General features: G+C 32.2%; 1 protein-coding gene across 1 annotated transcript; it reads right to left on the bottom strand.

Annotated features, from left to right (window-relative positions):
• Positions 1-1347: 1347 nt before the first annotated feature.
• On the bottom strand, positions 1348-7636 carry LOC105160981 (protein SMAX1-LIKE 7). Its single transcript, XM_020693305.2, has 3 exons — positions 6209-7636; positions 3862-4108; positions 1348-3546 (listed from the first exon to the last, which is right to left on the bottom strand). Exons 1-3 carry the CDS (start codon positions 7420-7422, stop codon positions 1657-1659), a joined length of 3351 nt encoding a protein of 1116 aa, XP_020548964.2. The 5' UTR covers positions 7423-7636; the 3' UTR covers positions 1348-1656.
• Positions 7637-20171: the final 12535 nt, after the last annotated feature.

Raw genomic sequence — 20171 nt, 5'->3', positions numbered from 1 at the left:
ATTTAGTTAAGTTTGAAATTATCCTAAAGTATGGGATTAGTTTTGCAATTTTACCTCAAAATTTAATTGTTATTGAAAACTCATCAAATTTACCCACTCCCTGAAAATTAATATATATATTTATATAATCATAAGTTTCATAATTAGTTTTTATATATAAGCTTGTCTATATGTACTAAAAGACTTGAAAAAATTAATACGACGAAGCTAAAATGCATTTTATTTAATAAATAAAAAAAATACCAAAAGCAATACAAATTTTGAAAAGAATTATAATCTGAAATTGCAAAAATCACAAGATGAAGAATAAGAGTCATTATGTAGTTGAGCTCAATTATAATTATGTTGGGCCCATTATTATTTCAATTCGTGTGGGCTTAAGCTTTGAACCATAATCATATTGGGCCCTATCAAATTTCAGGCTGTTTAGTCTCTCTCTTTCTCTTTATATATATATATATAAGAAATGGGCCAAACATAGTCGACAACATGGGCTTGGCACTGAGGGACAAAAGTATGACAAAATATTTTCAGTTTTTGTCATACTATAACAATTCCTACTTTGTTAAAATTTTCAACTTTGTATTTATATTTGATGTTATGCGTAATAATTACGGTAGAAAATATGGAATATTCTTCCTAAAAGAAAAATAAGCATTTTGAATAATCATATAGAACTGTGAAAGATTAAATTTTGATGAATCCAATAATACCTAAATCAATCCGTTTTCAATCTGATCTATATCTAACCCATATATTTAAACTCGTTTTGAACCCGTCCCATTATAAACCCAACCCACCGACCTATTTGCTAACTCTTGTTAGAACTAAAATTTGAGTTAGAATGAAACTTATTTCTTTTAACATGCCTTTGTTATGATTAGACAATCATTTTGGTAGTAATTATTTTTGTATGCCTTTGTTATCGAGTGTATTTCAACCACTGGCATAATATAAATATGCCACAAAGTTAATTGGTGGAAATAGCAATTGTTATTCCTACTCTCTTCTCTTTATTACAGAAATCTGTGATATTATGTTTGGATTAATGTATTTGGAGTTAAAAATTTCAAGTCAATAATAATAAATCCACAATACTTGCTTTGATATAATTCTATAATGTTTCAAACGTTTTGAAATCTTTAGTACTCATTTTGAGACATTTTTATTAACTTTGTAATGAATTTCAAATACATTTTAATACTGAATTTTTTAAACTCTTTTTTCAGAATCTCTCGTTCAAATTTAAATTCATCCATCCAAACAAAACCCTCAAGAACTGTCGTCGTAGACCATTTTCAAGTCAAAAATGCAAAAAAAAAAAAAGAAAACATTTCTAGTACTGAATTTATCTGAAAATGCTAGTTCTCTTATTCATCATTATGATGTTAAAAACACAACCTAAGCTAACTGCAAATAATCTTACAAGAAAAGTACATCTGCAACAAGGATAACAAAGACAATGTATCCTAGAAAAATACAACTGTTTCTAGATGCAAATCCATATGAACTACCCAAACACAACCTGCATAACCCAATAAAATATGGACCAAAAGGCTGAATAACTGAGATTGCCTATGTTTAGATGATATATAGTGTATATATATATATATATATATATAATATACTTACAAGAATAATCTAATTTATTCGAATCTACTTCATCATAATTGTGGCTGGAAGTAGACCTTCAGGTTGCTCTTCAGGAAGACTGCCATTGTATGTAACAAGTTTTACAAAGGAACCAGCGTTGAGGCTGAACTTTCCGATGGCTTCCATAAACCCCCGACCAAGAACGTGCTGAATCCAATCTTCCACCCTCTTGTATCCGAATAAGTATGCAGCCGCAAGAAGCTGAAGCATGACCTTTGGTTCTATTCCCAACGAGCATTCAGAGCCAACCACGTTTTGCAAACATTCGTTCATGTTCTTGAACAGTTTCTCAGCAAGTGTGTCGAAATCAAATGGCTTGAAAACTACGATTTTATGGATTTGTCCTTCAAACTCGTCTAGCCATGACCTGGAATTTTCGGAACTGGAATCAGAGTCAGACTCACCAGAGCAAGTGTTGCATATTTCACTTCCTTCGGCAGGAAGGTTCAAGTCCAGGTAGGAATTCGGTGCCTTGTGTGCTCTTTTTGGGGACTCCAAACTTCCATGCAGGTCCATGCTTCTGCTCCCTGCAACAAGCTTCCTTTTGTTCATTAAAAACAGGTCAGAAAGCCCTTTTCTTGTGGCGTCCGGAGGATGTAAGTTTTCACTAGTGGGACTATCATTAAGATCGAATCTGATGGACATCTTAATTGAACTTCCCTTTGCATTTAATACATCTTCCTCGGTGTGTTGAGACGACTCCTTGCCAGGGGAAATACTTGGGCTACTTTCAATCGACCGTGTAGCTCCCAGAAAGATACAATTGCTAATATTTACTTCTCTTCCACGTAAGTCTGTTAATCGACCGGTCTTCACAGCCTGAGACAAGCTATTCTGAACGACAAGATCAGCCTTATCGATATTCTCAAGGAAGACAACGGATGGCTTTTTACACAGCTTTTCTACTAAGTAGTCAACAACAGTACCTCTCATTGTTAAGTCATATTTATTTGTCACTTGGGAATTGAATAGAGCATCTGTGTGCATCATCTCATCCTGGAAACTTAGGTCCACGTAGATAAGACCTTCTCTGCTTCCATACAATAGTTCAGCCAGCGCCAAAGCGAGCTTTTTCTTGCCCAATCTATCAGGTCCTCGAATATTAATCCATATATTTCTACGGCTAATACCATGGAGACCAGTACCTTTTGTTTGGGATTCAGTTATTGTTTGGACAACAGCACTGATAGCTTCTTCTTGCTGACCAACTCTTTTTACAAGTGCTCTGTAAAGTGATTTGGGATCTTTCACATCAGAGTGCATAAGACTATCGTGGTAGAAACATGAAGATGATTGAGATGGGCAGTTTGAGATGGACGGGGTGAGCTTCTCCAAGTTTTCCGGAGATAAGTCCTGAACAAGATCCAAACGAGATTGATCCTCCGGTTCTCGGCTTGCAGACGCAGAAATAATCCCCAAGCCTAAATCAGTAGTCACTGAAGTAACCGAAGTTGGAGAAGTGTGACTATTATTTATGCTGGCACTCAAAGAATCGAAATGATGAGATTTGACACCACCTGGCTCTCCTTTTGAGTCGGAAGGAATTTCACCAGACTTCGGCAAAATACTCAGATTGGCCTTCGACAGCATATCTGATGAATTAACACCTTTCAATGAAGAACTCTGTCGTAAATCAGTGGACAAACTTGATGACATGGTCTTGTTTCCCCGTTCATTTGATGGCTCATTTGAATGGTTGCTAAGGTTATAGCTCACATTTTCTTTCCTGTCTTCAGCTGCTTGGAACCCCATGACACGTGGAAATTGATAACCGAACTGGTTAGTATATCCTTTGGAAAAAGTTTGATTGAAGTGATTCTGCTGGCAGATACTGTCCCATTTCTTCTGGATAGCCATAGTTTTTGCATTCAGTAACAATCTATCATCTTTACACTGCACTGAAAAAATTAAAAATCAAGTTGCTATGATTTGTTACAGAACAAGTAAACAAAACTGCTGTTATTCAGGCCTTCTGGGTGCAGTAGAATGAGGCTTTTGAAGAAATGAATCACCATGTCAAAAAAATTGTTATACATTCCTAACAAATTCACTGTACTCTTTCTGCTTCAAAAATTCTTGAATGACCAGAGATGAGGAGACAATAATAGGGTGAGACAGATGTCTGTCTTATTTCACAAAGCAACCAATTGAGTAAGATAAATATTTCGCTATTTTAGGAGCACGAGAAAGATTTTCATATAAACACACCTTTACGGAAGCCAAACCGCTCTGTGCACTCGGTTCAGCAGGCCGCAACCAAGAAGGTAAACTAGATTGATACTCTTCTGCAACGGAAGCAGAAGCTCCTCCTTTTGAAAGTGCAGCTACTTCTTGCTCGTACTTCTCATTGCATAGGTGACAGCGGACCACATATTGACATGCGTTGGATGAGGGACTTTTCGTCTCGGGTGGCATTGAGAAAAACCCTCCCAGTGGAACAAAGGACTCCATCAAGCTGTAAGTTGTCGTGAAAATCAACCATGAGATACATACATGAATAAAGATAAAAATATCAATATTCAACCCAATATAGAAATCATCAGAAGATAGTTAACATAATGTATCAGTAGTTCCTATATTCCTATTTGGGTTTCACGAACCTTCTAGATAATTCAGAATATGTAACATATGATGACACTGAGCATAACAAAAACAGAAGAATGGTATGAATAAATATCCTTGATGTCGAAACTGAACAAAAGTTTCACATATAGCTGCTAAATTTAGTTCATCGGCTAGTTTTTCCGACTTAGTTCAGCAGAGAACTTACCTGAAGCAAATTAAAACACTAACGTAATCCAGATGATGGAACAGGTAATGCATTTTGAACAGTGAACCAATATAGACTGAGTAAATAAAGATCCAGTGATAAAAACATCAAAATCATGATTTAGTCCATGGACAAGGTAAATTGATTATGTATTCACCTTCTTATTCTTCATAAAAGTTTCAAGTATGTACCTCTGTTCACTATTGTTTCTAGTACCAGCTCATAAGCATCTAAATGTGAAAAAACCAAGTACATGGCACAAATACAACTCCTAAGAAAAATATAGTTCTTGGTGTGTCATTTTTAAAACAATATTTTAATATTTTTTCTTTTTTTCCAAAAAAAATTCTGTTGATTGATTTCTCATGTACAGAGTATTTTTGCAGCCCCAAAATTGCAAGTCCTTTAACAATTATATATTTTGTTTGATAATTTCCTATTAATATAGTCAAGAATTCTGAGAAAAACTTGAGTATTGAGCAAGTTCTCATGAACTACCACCAAAAACTTCTTTAGACTGTAGTGGAAATGTGGGTACAAGAAATCATTCAAAAACAATAACTCTGATATGATGAAGATACAAATCAATTTCATAGCAATGAGTGAAATTTGGAAAGATTTTCTTAAACCAAACTTGTAGTTGACAGCATCTTTCTTTTCAGTTCCGTAAGGTGTTTGTTTCGATTGACAGCTCCGGCAGGTGGGATAGGATGAGAAATTATTGACAGTATTCTGTCACACAATTTGGTACGTTTTTGGTTGGTGAAGAGTACTGAATGCCCTCTATGCCTCATTTTCTTCTGGAGGTGAAATTTTGGTCCAGAAAAAAGATCAACCCACTTCTCTCTGTACTAATCTATTCTCTGTGAGTATGATTAAAGGGAGGAAAAATACTACATTACTCAACGGGAGTATATCTTAATTTGCTGTCATTATCTGGAAATCTTGCAAACTGGAACACTGTTTGGCATATATCACTATGTTATGCCACTTAACTCCGTCAGAACTTAACAAGGCATGCTGCAAGTTGATGCCATAATTGTTATAACAACAACCAAAATGACTTGAGATTGGCAAGTCCAGTGCCCACTTGGGAAATGCAAGTATGGTCGACCGGATAGGGAGTAGTTTTTTATGGATGAAAAAGCTGACAAGTCTGATTCTCCCTAAAATATTATCCGAAGAACCTTAACAAGTTGTGCCAATAATAACACATGTTTTTAGGACATTAGATATATGAATCAATACCTAAAATCTAACTAAGACATATGCAGATCAATAACTCAGGGGATTCCTAGATTCTTCACGCTTGCTTATCTATGAAGCCAAGACAATAGTCAGCAAACGCGTAATGTTTCCTAGCTCTATCTGCAACCAACTATAGTCAGGCAATAGTGACATGGCTATATTGATGGATAACAAGTTAATAATCACTTAAAATTCAAATCTTCAGTTTAACAGAACTCCACCAGATGAACAGCTAGACCAATAGGCGAAGCAAATCTACGGCAATGACCCTCATCCCATATTAATCAATCATGCTCTAGCAATTCTAATTAACATTTAACCTCTCCTATGATGTTGCAATCACCATTCCTAAACCTAAAAAATGCATCCAAATTCTGTTTAACTTTAAACTGCACAGAATGAATCAGCTATCAGGTTGATTCACAATTCTGCACTAAGTATATGTACTGAAAAAGGATAAACATTCAAATCATAACTACATGGACAGGAAGCATGATAGAATTAAAAGCTACAACAGGACGTATAAATTGAACATACCGGGATCTGGGGTGTGATCCTCCCACAGAAAACTTAAAGGAAGTTATAGGCAAAACTTCTAGGTCCCAGTCTTCCTCAACGGTGGGCAACTTGTTCAAAATCTTGAAATAAACTTCATACGTAGCTGCCGCTCCAATCAACCACAGTTTTCTACCATGAACCTCAAGCAACCTAGCCAAACTACTCACCAGATATCTCAACCTATCAATAGTAACATCATCCCCAGCCAAAGCCTTCAAGTCACCAAAATTCACCACCACCCCGGCTCCCGTAACACTCTCCACCTTTTTCTCTACCTCCACAAACCTCAATTTCAATTGCCCTTCATCACAATCCCCATTCAAGTACCTCAAAATCTCATCTTTAACACAAACCACACTCAGCCCACTTAGCCCCTCAGGCAGAACACCTTCAATATTCCGTTGCACTGTTTCCAAGAAACTTCTCAAGGCATCAGCAGCAGAAACCCCCAAAAGCAGTGGGCTCCTCTTTTTGGCCCTCAACATAATCTCACCAATCCTCCTTGAATTCTCATCCCCAGAAAAACAACCCATAAAAGGAAAGCTAAAACCCTTACCCCCCACCTCCCTGAAACTCTCACAACTAGTCAAATTACCCAAAAACAAAGGTGGGATTGGCCGCTTGTACCTTGAAGAATAACCAAACAGATGGTGTGGATGATAACTATTCCCCGGTCTCAGTGTAGCAATCTTTATATCACAGCTCCTGAAACCCGCCTCCCCAAAAACTCTACTCACCAAAGGGTCATCAAGAATTGAGAGAATCAAATTCTGCAGCTCCACTTTCACAACAGGAACAGAAGAAGAATACTGCTGCTGCTGTTGCTGGTAAAAGGTGAAGTTCTCGGGCTGCCTTCTCTGGTTAGCCTGCGATCTTTTTATGGCCGCCATCAGAGAATTCGAAACCGGAGGCTCCTCAGTTTTACTCGCCTGCGAAGAGGGCAACCGGTCTAACGAAACGCTCAGAGACAGCTCGAGAGCTTTGAACTGAACCCGCGCAGAGTAAGCATTGTTTCGCGTCCGCGTGCATGCTTCACGTAAAGAAGAACTGGGAAGCGACAGCAGCGATGACACCATGTGTAGTGACGTCGTCTGCGCGTGGCCACGGCGTCGTGCCACCGCCACAGCCTCGTCGAGGACTGCTGCTGCCTCCTGCGTTAGGCATTGCCTGGCAGCGGTGACAGGCGTCGGCATGAACGGCAAATTGCGGGCTCAGCAAGAAAGATCTTGATAGGATGGTTAAATTTGAGGAAAAACAAAAGGGTGAATTAATTAATGGTTGTTATCAAGAAGACATTGATAGCTTACAGCGACCATATTCTTTCAATCTCCATAACAATAAATATATAAAATCAGTATATTTTGTTGTTTGTAGGCATCAGAAGTTGAGACGAGGCTTTTCAGCGATTTGGGCTTTTCAATTATTTATTAGGGTGGTGGGGTGGGGGGGGGGGGGGAGGGGGTGGTTGATGCTCCTGCTGCTTGCTGGTAATCAAAGTGTATACTGTTGGTGGTGGGGGGACTGTGGACGTGTGAAGTTATGTGTGGGGTCTAAGGCATTTTGGGTGAACAAGAAGATAGGTCGATGGTGAGTATAGATTCTGTATGTAAATTTCATCTTTCTCTTATTGCTTGCTTCATGAAAAACTCTAACCAAATTCCCATGTCGTACAACTTGAATCAATTATATAAAAATAATAATATATTTATTATATAATTAATATACAAATTAAAAAAAATAAACAATTATATAACAAATATATTACTAATTTAGTTTGAAAAAATCTAATTTAAATAAGAATTTCTCTTGCTTCATTCACTCTTTCTCTTCCTACTTTTGCTTCTTTATGGATCTTTTTTCATACTTTCGTATTATTATGTTGACGTGTGATCACACGTGTTTCTTTTAAAATTAAAAAATATATTTAAATTAAATTATAATATAAAATATTATTGCATTTGATATACACAAGGACGTAACAAAAGTGCGCCATATAAAAATGTAATAGAAGATGCTTGAGGCCTCGGATTCAAGATCTTTTATCCTAATTTTGGTGTTATGTCGCCGTGTCACATCCATATTTCATAGAGCAATAGTATCATACCAATTGCGCATAGTTTAATTTAAGATTTAAATGTAATTTTCATCCTATATTTTATATATTTTGATGTTTTAATCATTTATTTTTATAGTATAAAGCAAATAGGTCCTATAATTTTTTATTTTTTTAAATATTTAGTTCTTCAGTCATTGAAGGTTGCAAATATTGTCGGATTTTTTTTTAAATTTGGGGCTTTTGTTCTCATTGATCAAATTTTGCAAACAAAAAAGCAAATTTTTGGTTATGTATTTTTTGCATTTTGGCGTTTTCATCTTTTATGTTTATAGGGTAGCAAAATAGATCATGTACGTTTTAATATTTTGGAATTTGATCCATTAAATTGATCAATGGGAACAAAGTCTCAAATTATTAAAAAAGAAAAAGAACACGTGAGATGTACATGTTTTTTTTTTTATTTTTCAGCAACATTAGCAAACTCCGATGATTAAAGAACTAAAATCGCGAAAAATTAAAAAGTTATAAAACCTATTACTGCCCTAAAAGATAAATGACTAAAACGCTAAAATACAAAAGATGCAGAATAAAAATTGCATTTAATCTTTTATAATTTAATTATAAATTTTAATTCTTAAAAAAACACATTGATCGAATACTAATACGTGATATGAAGGTGTGATTCCCAACAGGTATACATCCTTATTTTTAAATTATAATTTTATTTATTTAAAAAGAATTAAATTAAAAAAAAATATAAGTGTCAATCACACATTTATATAATATGAAAATATCATAATCTTGTGGTATTGTAATTTACAACGCTAGCATCTTTTGCTCCGACTATAAGTTGGGGCGCGGAGTTGATGTGCTCTAAATATGGAAATTAAGTCTGGTAGAATTTTGGGTTGCGTTTAACATATTTAGTGCAAATTGAATTTTTTATTTTTAAATTATATTATATCTTTTTAGGGATAGTTATATTTATATTTTTTTATTTATAGTCTTTTTGACAAACCACTCTTGTCTTTTTAAAAATTACAGAAATCACCTCTGGCAGTTTTTAAAATTCGAAAATGATCCTGTTGATCCGATCATACTTTAATTTACTTTTTCAATGACAAAAATGCCCTGAGGGCGAATCTATAGTTACCAAAATGTAAAGGGGGTGTCAAAGTAATGTATACGGGACGAATGATATGACTATTTTATTACATTTTTCTTTTTTGATTCTTTGTATAAAATTAGACCTCTTAATAATTGAAATGTTAAATTATTCAATTAATATATTAATAAATATTAGTTACTAGGTTAATTTAAACTAAAAAACTATTTTTATAAATTATTTTAAATTCTTAAAATTAAAAGATTTCTTTTTTATTTATATTTATAACTAAATTTTATAAAAATTAATAAATTATACATATATGTATATATATTTATACAATATAAATATATTAATATGCATATACTTTGACATATTTATGTGTATATATTTGAGAGTGAGGATGACCATAGGGTTGGGGAAAAAGAAATATTTTTTTTAAAAAAATAATTTAATAATTTAAAATACTTTTTTACTAAATAAATAATTTTTTACTAATTCTAATGTGATATATATAAACTACATAAATTATTTTAAATTATTATTTATTAATTTTAATAAAATTATAAATAAAAATAGACGATAATTAATCTTTTAACTTTAATATTTTTAAATAATTTATAAAAGTGTGATAACTTTTTAATTTAAACTTATAATCTAATTATTAATTTTATTAATATATTAATTGAATAATTTAATATTTCAATTTTTAAAAAAGGTTAACAAAATAATTTAAACTTAAATTAATAATATTACTATAAATGATAAAAAATTATATGGGATCATATTACTAATCCCTATATACATTATTTTGATACTCCCTCTACCTTTTGGTAATCACAAGAACACCCCTAAGGGCATTTCTATTTTTGAAAAATCAAATTAAAATTTGATAAGGTCAAGAGAGGCATTTTTGGATTTTAAAAGCTGTTAATTAGGGATGATTTTTGTTATTTTATAAAAGGCAATGGTGGTTTGTGTAAAAATACAATAGGTGAAGAAGTATAAATGTAATTATTCTTATTTTTTTATTTCATTTATTAATATATATATATATATATATATATAAACATCATACATACAAAAATTACATTATTTATTATATCGTTTTTTATTTTTTAAAATTTTATAAACATTGTGTGTATGTGTGTTACATGGAATTGAAAATGTACTAGTCCAATCAACTTAAACTGAGACGGATTTTGAAACTATAAATAAGGTTCCATAATTAGAAAAATTATGGGTTCGAATCCCACAAATTTGGTTACATCGATAGTAGATTCTTACTGTTTTTTTCTATTGAACGTATTCATTTATTTGAATTTTTTTATATAGTGAATGGATTTATGAAGACTAAGAGTAATTTTGTCTATAACGAGAGTAATTAACAGTAAGATATTTCAAAATAAAAAGTTATCGAATGAATTTTGGGATTAAAACATTTTTATTATGGACTTTTCATATCTGAAAAGAATTATTTTAAGGGGCTAATAATTTTCCATACATATTATATATTCACATAATAGGGTAGTTATTGATTACAATAATAAGCAATAAGTCGATTTGATCATTACATCATTATATTAAAAATAAGTAGATAAATTACAATAAATTCATATAAAGTAGGATAAATACCCACACATTTGATGGGACTTGAGCCTATGATCTCAAAATTGGAACATCCGTACATTGATTTAAGAATAACTATTTTTTTTTTTATACCGCTAGAAGATATATAATTTTTCGCAACAGTTAATTACTATGATTAAAAGAAAAGAAAAAAATCGCGGCAGATCAAATTAACCACGGCTCCACAACGATCATTAGTAATTATTTTAGCGAGGCCAAAGCTATAGCTAAAACTATGACAAATATTAATTAATTGTCATAAAAATTTTAATTTTTATATTGATTTTATTTGATCGTTGTTAATAAGTTAATTTTCTATGAGTTGTAAACTGTAGCCATTTACAGTGTAAAGACAAATCAATACTTTTCTATAGAACAATATTTCTCCCATGTCTAAAATGTTACAACCACTACCCGAGAGAGAGAGAGAGAGAGGGGAGGGAGAGGGAGAGAGAGAGTGATGATAATTTTAATATTATAAGTAATTATATATATTTAGTGAGAATTTTTATTTTATCATAATAATAAGTTTTATGATTTTAATAGTTATTATATTTTTGTCTAAATTATTATTAGCAAAAATTAGCGACAGAAATAGTATATAAAATTATTGCTAAATACAATTAGTGACACATATATAATGACGATCTATTGAAAAAAAAAAAAATGATGCATTGATCGCTATATTGGATTGTCGGTACTAGACATGTGTCACTAATTACATTCAGTGACAACTTTATACTTGTCACTAATAATTATATTACGACAAAATAAAAATTATCACTTAATATATACTTTTAGTGACAGTTCTAAAATTGTCATTTTAATATTTTTTATCACTACTATTATATTTTCTTGCCGTGAATGTTGACATTATATATTCGCAAACCCGCCCCAGACCAACCTTCTTGACGTGTCTTCAATTCGTAAAGGTAGGAGTGCGACAGATGAAGAAAGGCAACGACCACCACCACCACCATCACCACCACACACTACAACATATCATTTTATCTTGGCTTGGAGAGATGAGTCTCCGTCGCGGTGGACCACCTCCTCCCCGGCCCCCGCCCCCGCCCCTCCTCTTCAGCCCATATTATTGTTATTATTCATTACAAGAGAGAGAAAGAGGGGGGCTCCAAAAAGTTGTTTGATTTGATATGTTCCTTTGTTTTCATGTATTTGTTCACTTTTGCAACCTTTTCATCTACTTTTTCTCTTACTGCACCCCAACAGTTCCTATTTCCTCCGATTCTATTGGAGCCCATCACCACACATGCATCACTCTCTCTTATTATTTACTTTTTAAAATATAATCGAATTTATTTTCCTATGATTCAAGAATTTATGTTCGTCCCCGTAACATATGAATGAAAGTTGAAGCTTTTTCTTGTCACAATGTCTTGATTAGGGTTTTAAAGATATGTACTAACCACCATAGTTCGAGCATGTACGATTCAAAACCGTCATAATTATTGCATATTCTTTGAGCGCATAAAATTATAAAATTTGGCCAAAAGTACTCTCTTCTTGAAAAGTATACATTTAGTAGTTTTTTAGTTACGACTTTATATATTTGGATATTTTGAAAATATGCAAATGGCTCAAACGGTCGGGACATACGATTTGGTTAGCTCGTAAGCCTGATATTTTGAAGCTGCGAGTTGAATTCAGTACCTCTCGACACCTTATTTTGATGGAGTCAGAGTCAAAATCGACAGCCCTAAATACGAATTTACGTAGGTAAAAAGTTAATTAAAGAGGGTTTTGATGGTGGGTTAAAATCTCCCCCTCAATCATTTTCAAAGAACATTTGATATGGCCTCTCCACTTGCAAAGGGGCAAAGAAGTGGTCCCTCAACAGAAGAATCTGGAAGTGGAAGATCTCTTTGGTGTGGATTCTTTTCTTAATTGGCTTTTGAATGAATAATTTTGCTCAAAGGGGAATAATTTTTCCCCCTTTTTCCAGCAATTCAGTCACTTCACAACTTGGTGTTTGCTGCTTCACAAAACCTCCCAAACACACCATTGTCACCCACTCTCTCTCCCTATATATATACAGATACTATTTCACCCAAACATGAGCACCCAATAATACTAGTCTGACATATTTATACAGATCCACAAAAATTGTAATTTTAATTCTCTAAGTGTGGAAATTATCAATCTTAATTCTATACGAATTTGTTTCGATAAAATTTTATGATTTTTAAAAGTACTCCGCATTGAGGATAAAAGTGGCTGGAATTTCCCACATTGGGTGCACTTTTCCAGCATTTTTAGCAAATTTCGGTCATTTTTATCTTCGATGTGCGAAACTTTTGAATTACAGAATAAAATTATTAAAGTGAATTCCTACAAGATTAAAGTTGTCATTTGCATACTTACAAGACTAAAATTGTAATTTTTCTATACAAAATAATTTCAATTTATTCCTTGTGAAAATATTGTTAGGCAGATAATCCCCCTAAATAAAAAAATTATGAGAAGACGTCTTTGAAAAAGAAGCTCACTGACTCCCGAATGAGGAGATTGTGTTGCGTTTTCGTTTGTAAAGTTCGCATTGCTCTTTCTTTTATTTTTTGGTATATTATTATTTTTACAGGGATATTTGAAGCATTACACCCAAATCTATACATATATACGTATATACGTGTATATATACAAATAATACACATTCATATGCAAACACATAGACGTATATATGCGTCTATATACACGCGTATATACACATATTACATGTGTATACAGAGAAGAATACATATATGCTTTATTCGGTGGTGGCCACACTTGGCAAGTTGCTGCCTTATGTTGAAAAATGCCAAAGGTACAACCGTTAGAGCTTTAAATGCTTGTACGTGAGGTTGATGTTTGCAGAATCTCGTGTAGGATCTCTTAGGGTGGATGGCTGATTAATTAGATTGTGTAGTGATAGTAGTGAAATTGTTTCATACGATAATATGTATATATATATATATATATTCTTTGTGCTGATTTACCAATGAGGATATCAATATTTCAGTTTTTCTAAAATACTAATTATATAATTAGGTACATATGTAATATTTGAGTGCTGTTGGAAATACTAATTTGTAATTTTCAAGAGCATTAATATAAATTACTTACATCAGTCAATTTTCTTTAATGTGATTGTTGCGTTGACGGGTAATTTTATAGATATTCAAATAAATGATGTACGATTTTTAAATTCATACTGACGCGTAAGTTGTAATGGTGAACAAAATTGATGTCACTCAAATATAGTGATGTTGGGAGATCACCTAAAAGTCGTGAACAGACCAAATGTCCCCAACTCTTTTATTAATTATGAAACGGGCGATGATCCGCCCCTTTTCATATGAGGTCATTTCGGTCGGACCCCGAATATGATGGACTCATGATGACTACATATATGTGGTGTTCACGTGTGATCAGAAATTTTATGATTACTAGGTCCCCACGCCGCAAGTACAACATTTCCCACCGACACATTCTTACAATCTTATATATTTTTATATACGACCTTACTGACTTATAGGTATCGGGAGTTTATAACCCAAAACATTCTTAATGTAGTTCTTACCGTTTCTGCCTTATAGGTCTTTTAATACGAGGAATCCAAATTTACCTAAGTTATATTAAAATCTCGTTACGAACTTGACAGAAACGAATTTAAGAATAAAGTATGCGCATAGTACAATATTTGCACTGCATGATTGGATATTAATTTGGTATTTTGATCTTGAGGCCAACTATATATATACAAACCTTTATGTTCCCATCATAAGATTTTCAGTTTCAATTTAAAGCTTACAAAATATTACAATCTACCAAAAGTTGGAATATTTAATATTTTCTGACTTTTTAAAAAGATGTATAAAAGTAGCATTGAGATCTTTTTTATAATGCCAAAAGTCAATATACTTTTAGGGAGCGGGCATCTTCGATCAAGATCAAGTGATACAACTTTTTTTGCATAACTAGCATGTGATTATTTTCACTAACATTTCTAAGATATTTATTGAAATAATACAGCTTTTGAGTCTGACTTTATATTCGTTTCGTGATGGACTGTGATGCTGGCACCAATGACGTCTTAATCTAGTGTTTGAGACCGAAATTTTATGAATAAATTTAAAATTATGGATTTGAATTTCGTTAATCGTATGTGTATTTATCTTATTTTATCTGCATAATTTATTTTAATCAGTATTTACCTCACCTAATACGAGTTTACTGATTGAGTCCACTCTGTATTTATCAATTTATTGATATTGATGTAAGCATGTAATCAACCGATTTTACAAAAAAAAAAGAAGAAGAAGAAGAAGAAGAAGAGAAAGAGAAAAAGGATTGTGATGCTGGCAGAATTTTTATTCAAATCAGATTTAATAACAATTGTTATACTTTAACGTATAATTTTAATTGATTATAGTTGAACCCAATTCTAATAAAACTTTCCCTTCAATCAATGATATCTTAGTCTAGTTGTTAAAGTTAATGTCTCATAAATAAGTTGTCATGGACACGAGTCCCACCTAATGTGTAGTGGTTTGTATCACTTTATGTGAATTTATTGTAATTTATTTCTCGGTTCTTATTCAGATTGATGCAGGGAGAAATGAGAGGTATGCGGAAATTGTGTATTATGAAGTCGAAGTAAGAGTTAAACTATTTATCTTTAAGACAATAATTGTCCCCTTCTGATGCTAACAATAAAGGCAATTTGTCTCCTAAGATTCAACAGCTTACAATATCAAAGTAGCAGTACTACGAATTTTGAGAAACGACAAACGAAACAATATTTTGGAACTTTCTTACTAAAACTGTACTTGCAAAATATTTTTATTGCATAAAAGTCCTATGAAAATCGAATTGAATAGGGGAAACTATTTAAAAAAGTTGGAAATGTATCATCCAATGTACATGTCTAATCAGAAAAGATATCTTTGAAAGATTATAACCTTTTATCCGAACGAACACATTATTTCATCCTAGGACATACTATTTCACTCAAATGAACGCATCATTTCATCCAAAAGGTTTTACCTAATAGATACATCATTTCAATCAAATGACCCACCTATTTGGTTGATTAAATACGGTTAGATGATGATTGGGTGTCATCAACTATCATCCACATATCATGAACTTGTTATGCATCGCACATTATAACTAATCACTTGTTAAGATTTAATCTAAGCAAAATAAATTTATTTTTTCATTTGTCATTCACCATTTTCCAACAATCCCCGACATGAATAGAAATTAATGCATATGAACATGCAGACACTTAAGAGAGTTTCAAATGAGAAATTATTGCATCAGGAAAGGTAGCTTGTGGCTTTGAACCTTCCTTAGAGAAATACCATCGAATTTACTTGGCTAATCAATGAACATTATGTCTTGAACTGTTAAGTCGTTGGTGTAAAACAAGACAATAGTACCCCCACAATACCTGCTCTAATATCTTTGATTCTCGCGATTGAGTCCATTTTGGCCTTGGCATCATTTTGGATTCATAAGTGTTTTTCATTTGAAGCGACCCGTCTTTACACTTACATAGATGATCTCCTGTACTGTACTTGACTTAACATAGGAATCATTAAAACTTATAGCTTGTCCTCTACCCTTTGGTTAACATCACTAAACGTCATAGGAACAGAAAGGAGTAAAACTCCAAGTGGTTTTCACAATCTTTATAACTTAGTTGTCTCATTGAACCAAGATCTTGGGATCTCCAACCAATAAGGTTGGGTTACCGCTATAAAGATTTAATTTGTCAGGTTTTAATCACATGCCCCTCGACAAACAGTATACTTTATCTCTATAAAGGTTTTTCATTAATGAATCAACTCGATTCTTTTAACTTGATATAGTCAATGAATATGAGAGATCTACTGTTTTATGGTATTATACATTCAACATATATGTCAAAATCTACTATTATACTATGCTTTGTGCCCATTTTATAGCCGACTGACAATCACAAAATATCACAATTACATGCACTTGCTTTGTCCAACAAGAAATGTCTTCCAAAATCCAATCAGCTTCTTCTCCAACTTTATTTAAAACTATAAACTCTGATTCCATATTGAAGTGAGCTATACAAGTTTATTTTAAATACTTTCACAACACTGCACCACCTCTAATGGTGAATACATAAACATTTGAGGACTTAGTGTTTTTGGTATCAGATATCCAAATTTGGCATCAATTTATGGATTGGATAGGCATTATCATCATGAGTGTATTTTATGATTCAAATTAATCTACTAGTCGTTCTTGAATATTCAATTTGACATTCTCTTTTACCTTGGTTCTTTACTAAGTATAGATTTTGATCCACGAGAGTCTTAGCAGGTGGATTGTCATAAATATTAAATTTCTAAGAACAGTCCCAATATAATAAGACTATGATAAGGCAAGTTATTAGAGGTTTTAGAGATCTTAATCTCTAATACTGTGTCGGTTAAACCTTACGTCTTTCATATCCAAATATTTTGTCAATACTTTTTTTGGTAGCCAAAATAATGTCATTTTCTCTTTACAACATGTCATCTACATATGGATAGACTTGTGACAAAGGAGTTCGAGGTGCCATTAATATAGACACATTTATTACACTCGTTGACCTTAAGCTATTTGATAATATTATTTTGTCAAATTTTTCATACCATTGCTTAGAGTTTGTTTAAGCCTTTACAATAACTTTACAAACCTTCTTTTCTTGGCCAGGAATGACAACCCTTCAGGTTATTCCATATAGATATCTTAATCTAACTTGCCATTTAAAAATGATAACTTACGTCCATTTGTAGTTTTTCTCTAAGGATTCCCAAAAAAAAACTTTTGCAGTCTTTGTTGGGCAATATACGTTGTTCAACGTATCATACATGTCATTGAGGTTGTGGTTTCTATAAAGAAAAATCCTTGTGTCCCCATACATTTAAAGCAACATTCTTTTGAGCATTAGTTTTCCTTTAAGAAATAATCGGGGTTTTCTTCACTTTAAGAATCTCACTAGGTTCAAATGTAGTGAGGTACAATGACATCTTTTGATGCGATCACTTAAGTCGCCATAGGTGAATTTCTCCGGCCTCTACACTTGATTAGTAATTGGCTATACCATGGCTGGTTGGACAAGTGCAGTAACTGAATTAACAATCACCAATTTAAAAACTTCTTAATACACAATAGCGAATAATTGTCTTAAACTTATAGGGAGAAATGAGGGATATGTGGGAATTGTGTATTATGAAGACAAGAGTTAGACTCTTTATCTTTTAGACAATTATTGCTCGGCTCTGGTGCTAATGAAAACGGCAATTTATCTCCTAAGATTCAACGACTTACAATTTCAAGGTAGCAGCACAACAAACTTTGAGAAATGGCGAACCAAACAAAATTTATGAAACTCTCTTACTAAAACTATACTTACAAAATGCTTTTATCGCTTAAGAATGCTATGAAAATCGAATTGAATAGGGGAACCTATTTATAGAAGTTGGAAAAATATCATCCATAGACATGTCAAATCAGAAAAGATGCATTTGAAAGGTTATAAAACCTTTTATCCGAATGACGCATTATTTCATCCAAATAACATATCATTTCACTCAAATGGACGCATCGTTTTATCCAAAAGGTTTCACCTAATGGATACATCAATGAAATGACACACTTATTCGGTTGATTAAACAGGGTTAAATGATGATTGGGCTTCATCCACCATCATCCATATGTCATGAGATTGTTATGCGTCGCACATCTTAACCAATCAAATTTTACGATTTAATTTAATCGAAATAAATTTATTTGATAAGTTTATTCTTTAGTTTATATCATTCACCAATTTTTCAATAATTAATGTATTGATCAAATTAATAATGTATTACTCAATTGTCCAATTTATTAACATATTGATATAATAATATAATTATTGTTTCTAACAAAAATAAAAATTTCCCTTCACGTTGATAGTCAACATTAATTTTTTTATTAGCAATTCCTTTACTAAATAGAATAAGAATTTATTCACACGAAGACTGATTTTGACGACCATCCGTTATGCAATCTGCATTATGATACCACACCTTCGTCATAATTCTGAGGAAATTTAAATAATTAATTAATTTACATTACAATAAAGTTCCAAATAATAATTTTAAAATTATTATTAAAAATATATATTGAGTGATAATAATTTTTATTTCGTCACTAAATAATTTTTTGTAACAAAAATTGTGCATAAAATTACTACTATAAATAATTAATGGCACTTTTACATTGACAATACAATATATTAACAACAATTATTTGTTGTCTCTTAGGTAACCGTTATATATGTCATTAATAATTTTTAGTGACAACTTTATGCATCATTTTTTGTCATTAATTTTTGCTAATGATAACTTTTATAAAATAATAAAAAAAATATTCGAACCATATTCACATAATGTGACAAAATAAATATTTTTGTCACTAAATATATTAAGAAAAGATTAAAATTTAGTCATGTAACATAAGGAGTGGCAGTTTTAGGCTGCACGAATTGATTTTGTAATTTAGTCTTGTAATTTTAAAATTATGCACTTTTAGTCCTTTTCTAGTCATTTTGGTCGAAAAATTGCATGTGACTTGTAAATGATCCAATTAAATTATAATTTTTTTAATTCTGTAAATCGATTCTCGTATGAACCAAAAATACCATATGTCATATTTTTAAGTTATAGGATTAAAATTATATTTTTTTTTTAATTTTTTAATTATTGGAGTACTCTCCGTCCACATGATCAAATCCGGCTCAAATCCAAGAGCTCTAAAATAGCATGATACGTTGACGGATCTCTTGAAAATCTCTTAAAAGAGAATAATTATATAGTATCGAATCGAATTATAAAAATTCCAAAAAATAAATAATCCTCAAAGAATAATACAAATAAATAACCCTTTTCAATTATCATTATTTAAAAAACTGAATTCCCACTTATATTCCACACAAGACCTCCTTGTGCTTGCTTTATGGTGCAAACAAATGCTAATGTCATGATGCCCTGTGGGGACTGTTAACTAGAAAAAGAACATCTGAATTCTCGCTAATATTAAAGATAAGAATTAGGACCAACCATGTCTTAATCTATCAGTTAAAA

Source organism: Sesamum indicum, linkage group LG4 (genome assembly GCF_026168435.1).
Source record: "Sesamum indicum cultivar Baizhima isolate 11 linkage group LG4, ASM2616843v1, whole genome shotgun sequence".
NCBI lineage: Eukaryota > Viridiplantae > Streptophyta > Magnoliopsida > Lamiales > Pedaliaceae > Sesamum > Sesamum indicum.
This window is presented reverse-complemented; position numbering and strand designations above follow the sequence as displayed.

Excerpts from the sequence above, each read along its gene's own strand:
- LOC105160981 (XM_020693305.2), bottom strand. The coding sequence starts at position 7,422 with ATGCCGACGCCTGTCACCGCTGCCAGGCAATGCCTAACGCAGGAGGCA. Across the intron at positions 4,109-6,208 it reads GGATCACACCCCAGATCCCG|CTTGATGGAGTCCTTTGTTC; the intron begins GTATGTTCAATT and ends GACAACTTACAG. Across the intron at positions 3,547-3,861 it reads GCGGTTTGGCTTCCGTAAAG|TGTAAAGATGATAGATTGTT; the intron begins GTGTGTTTATAT and ends TTTTCAGTGCAG.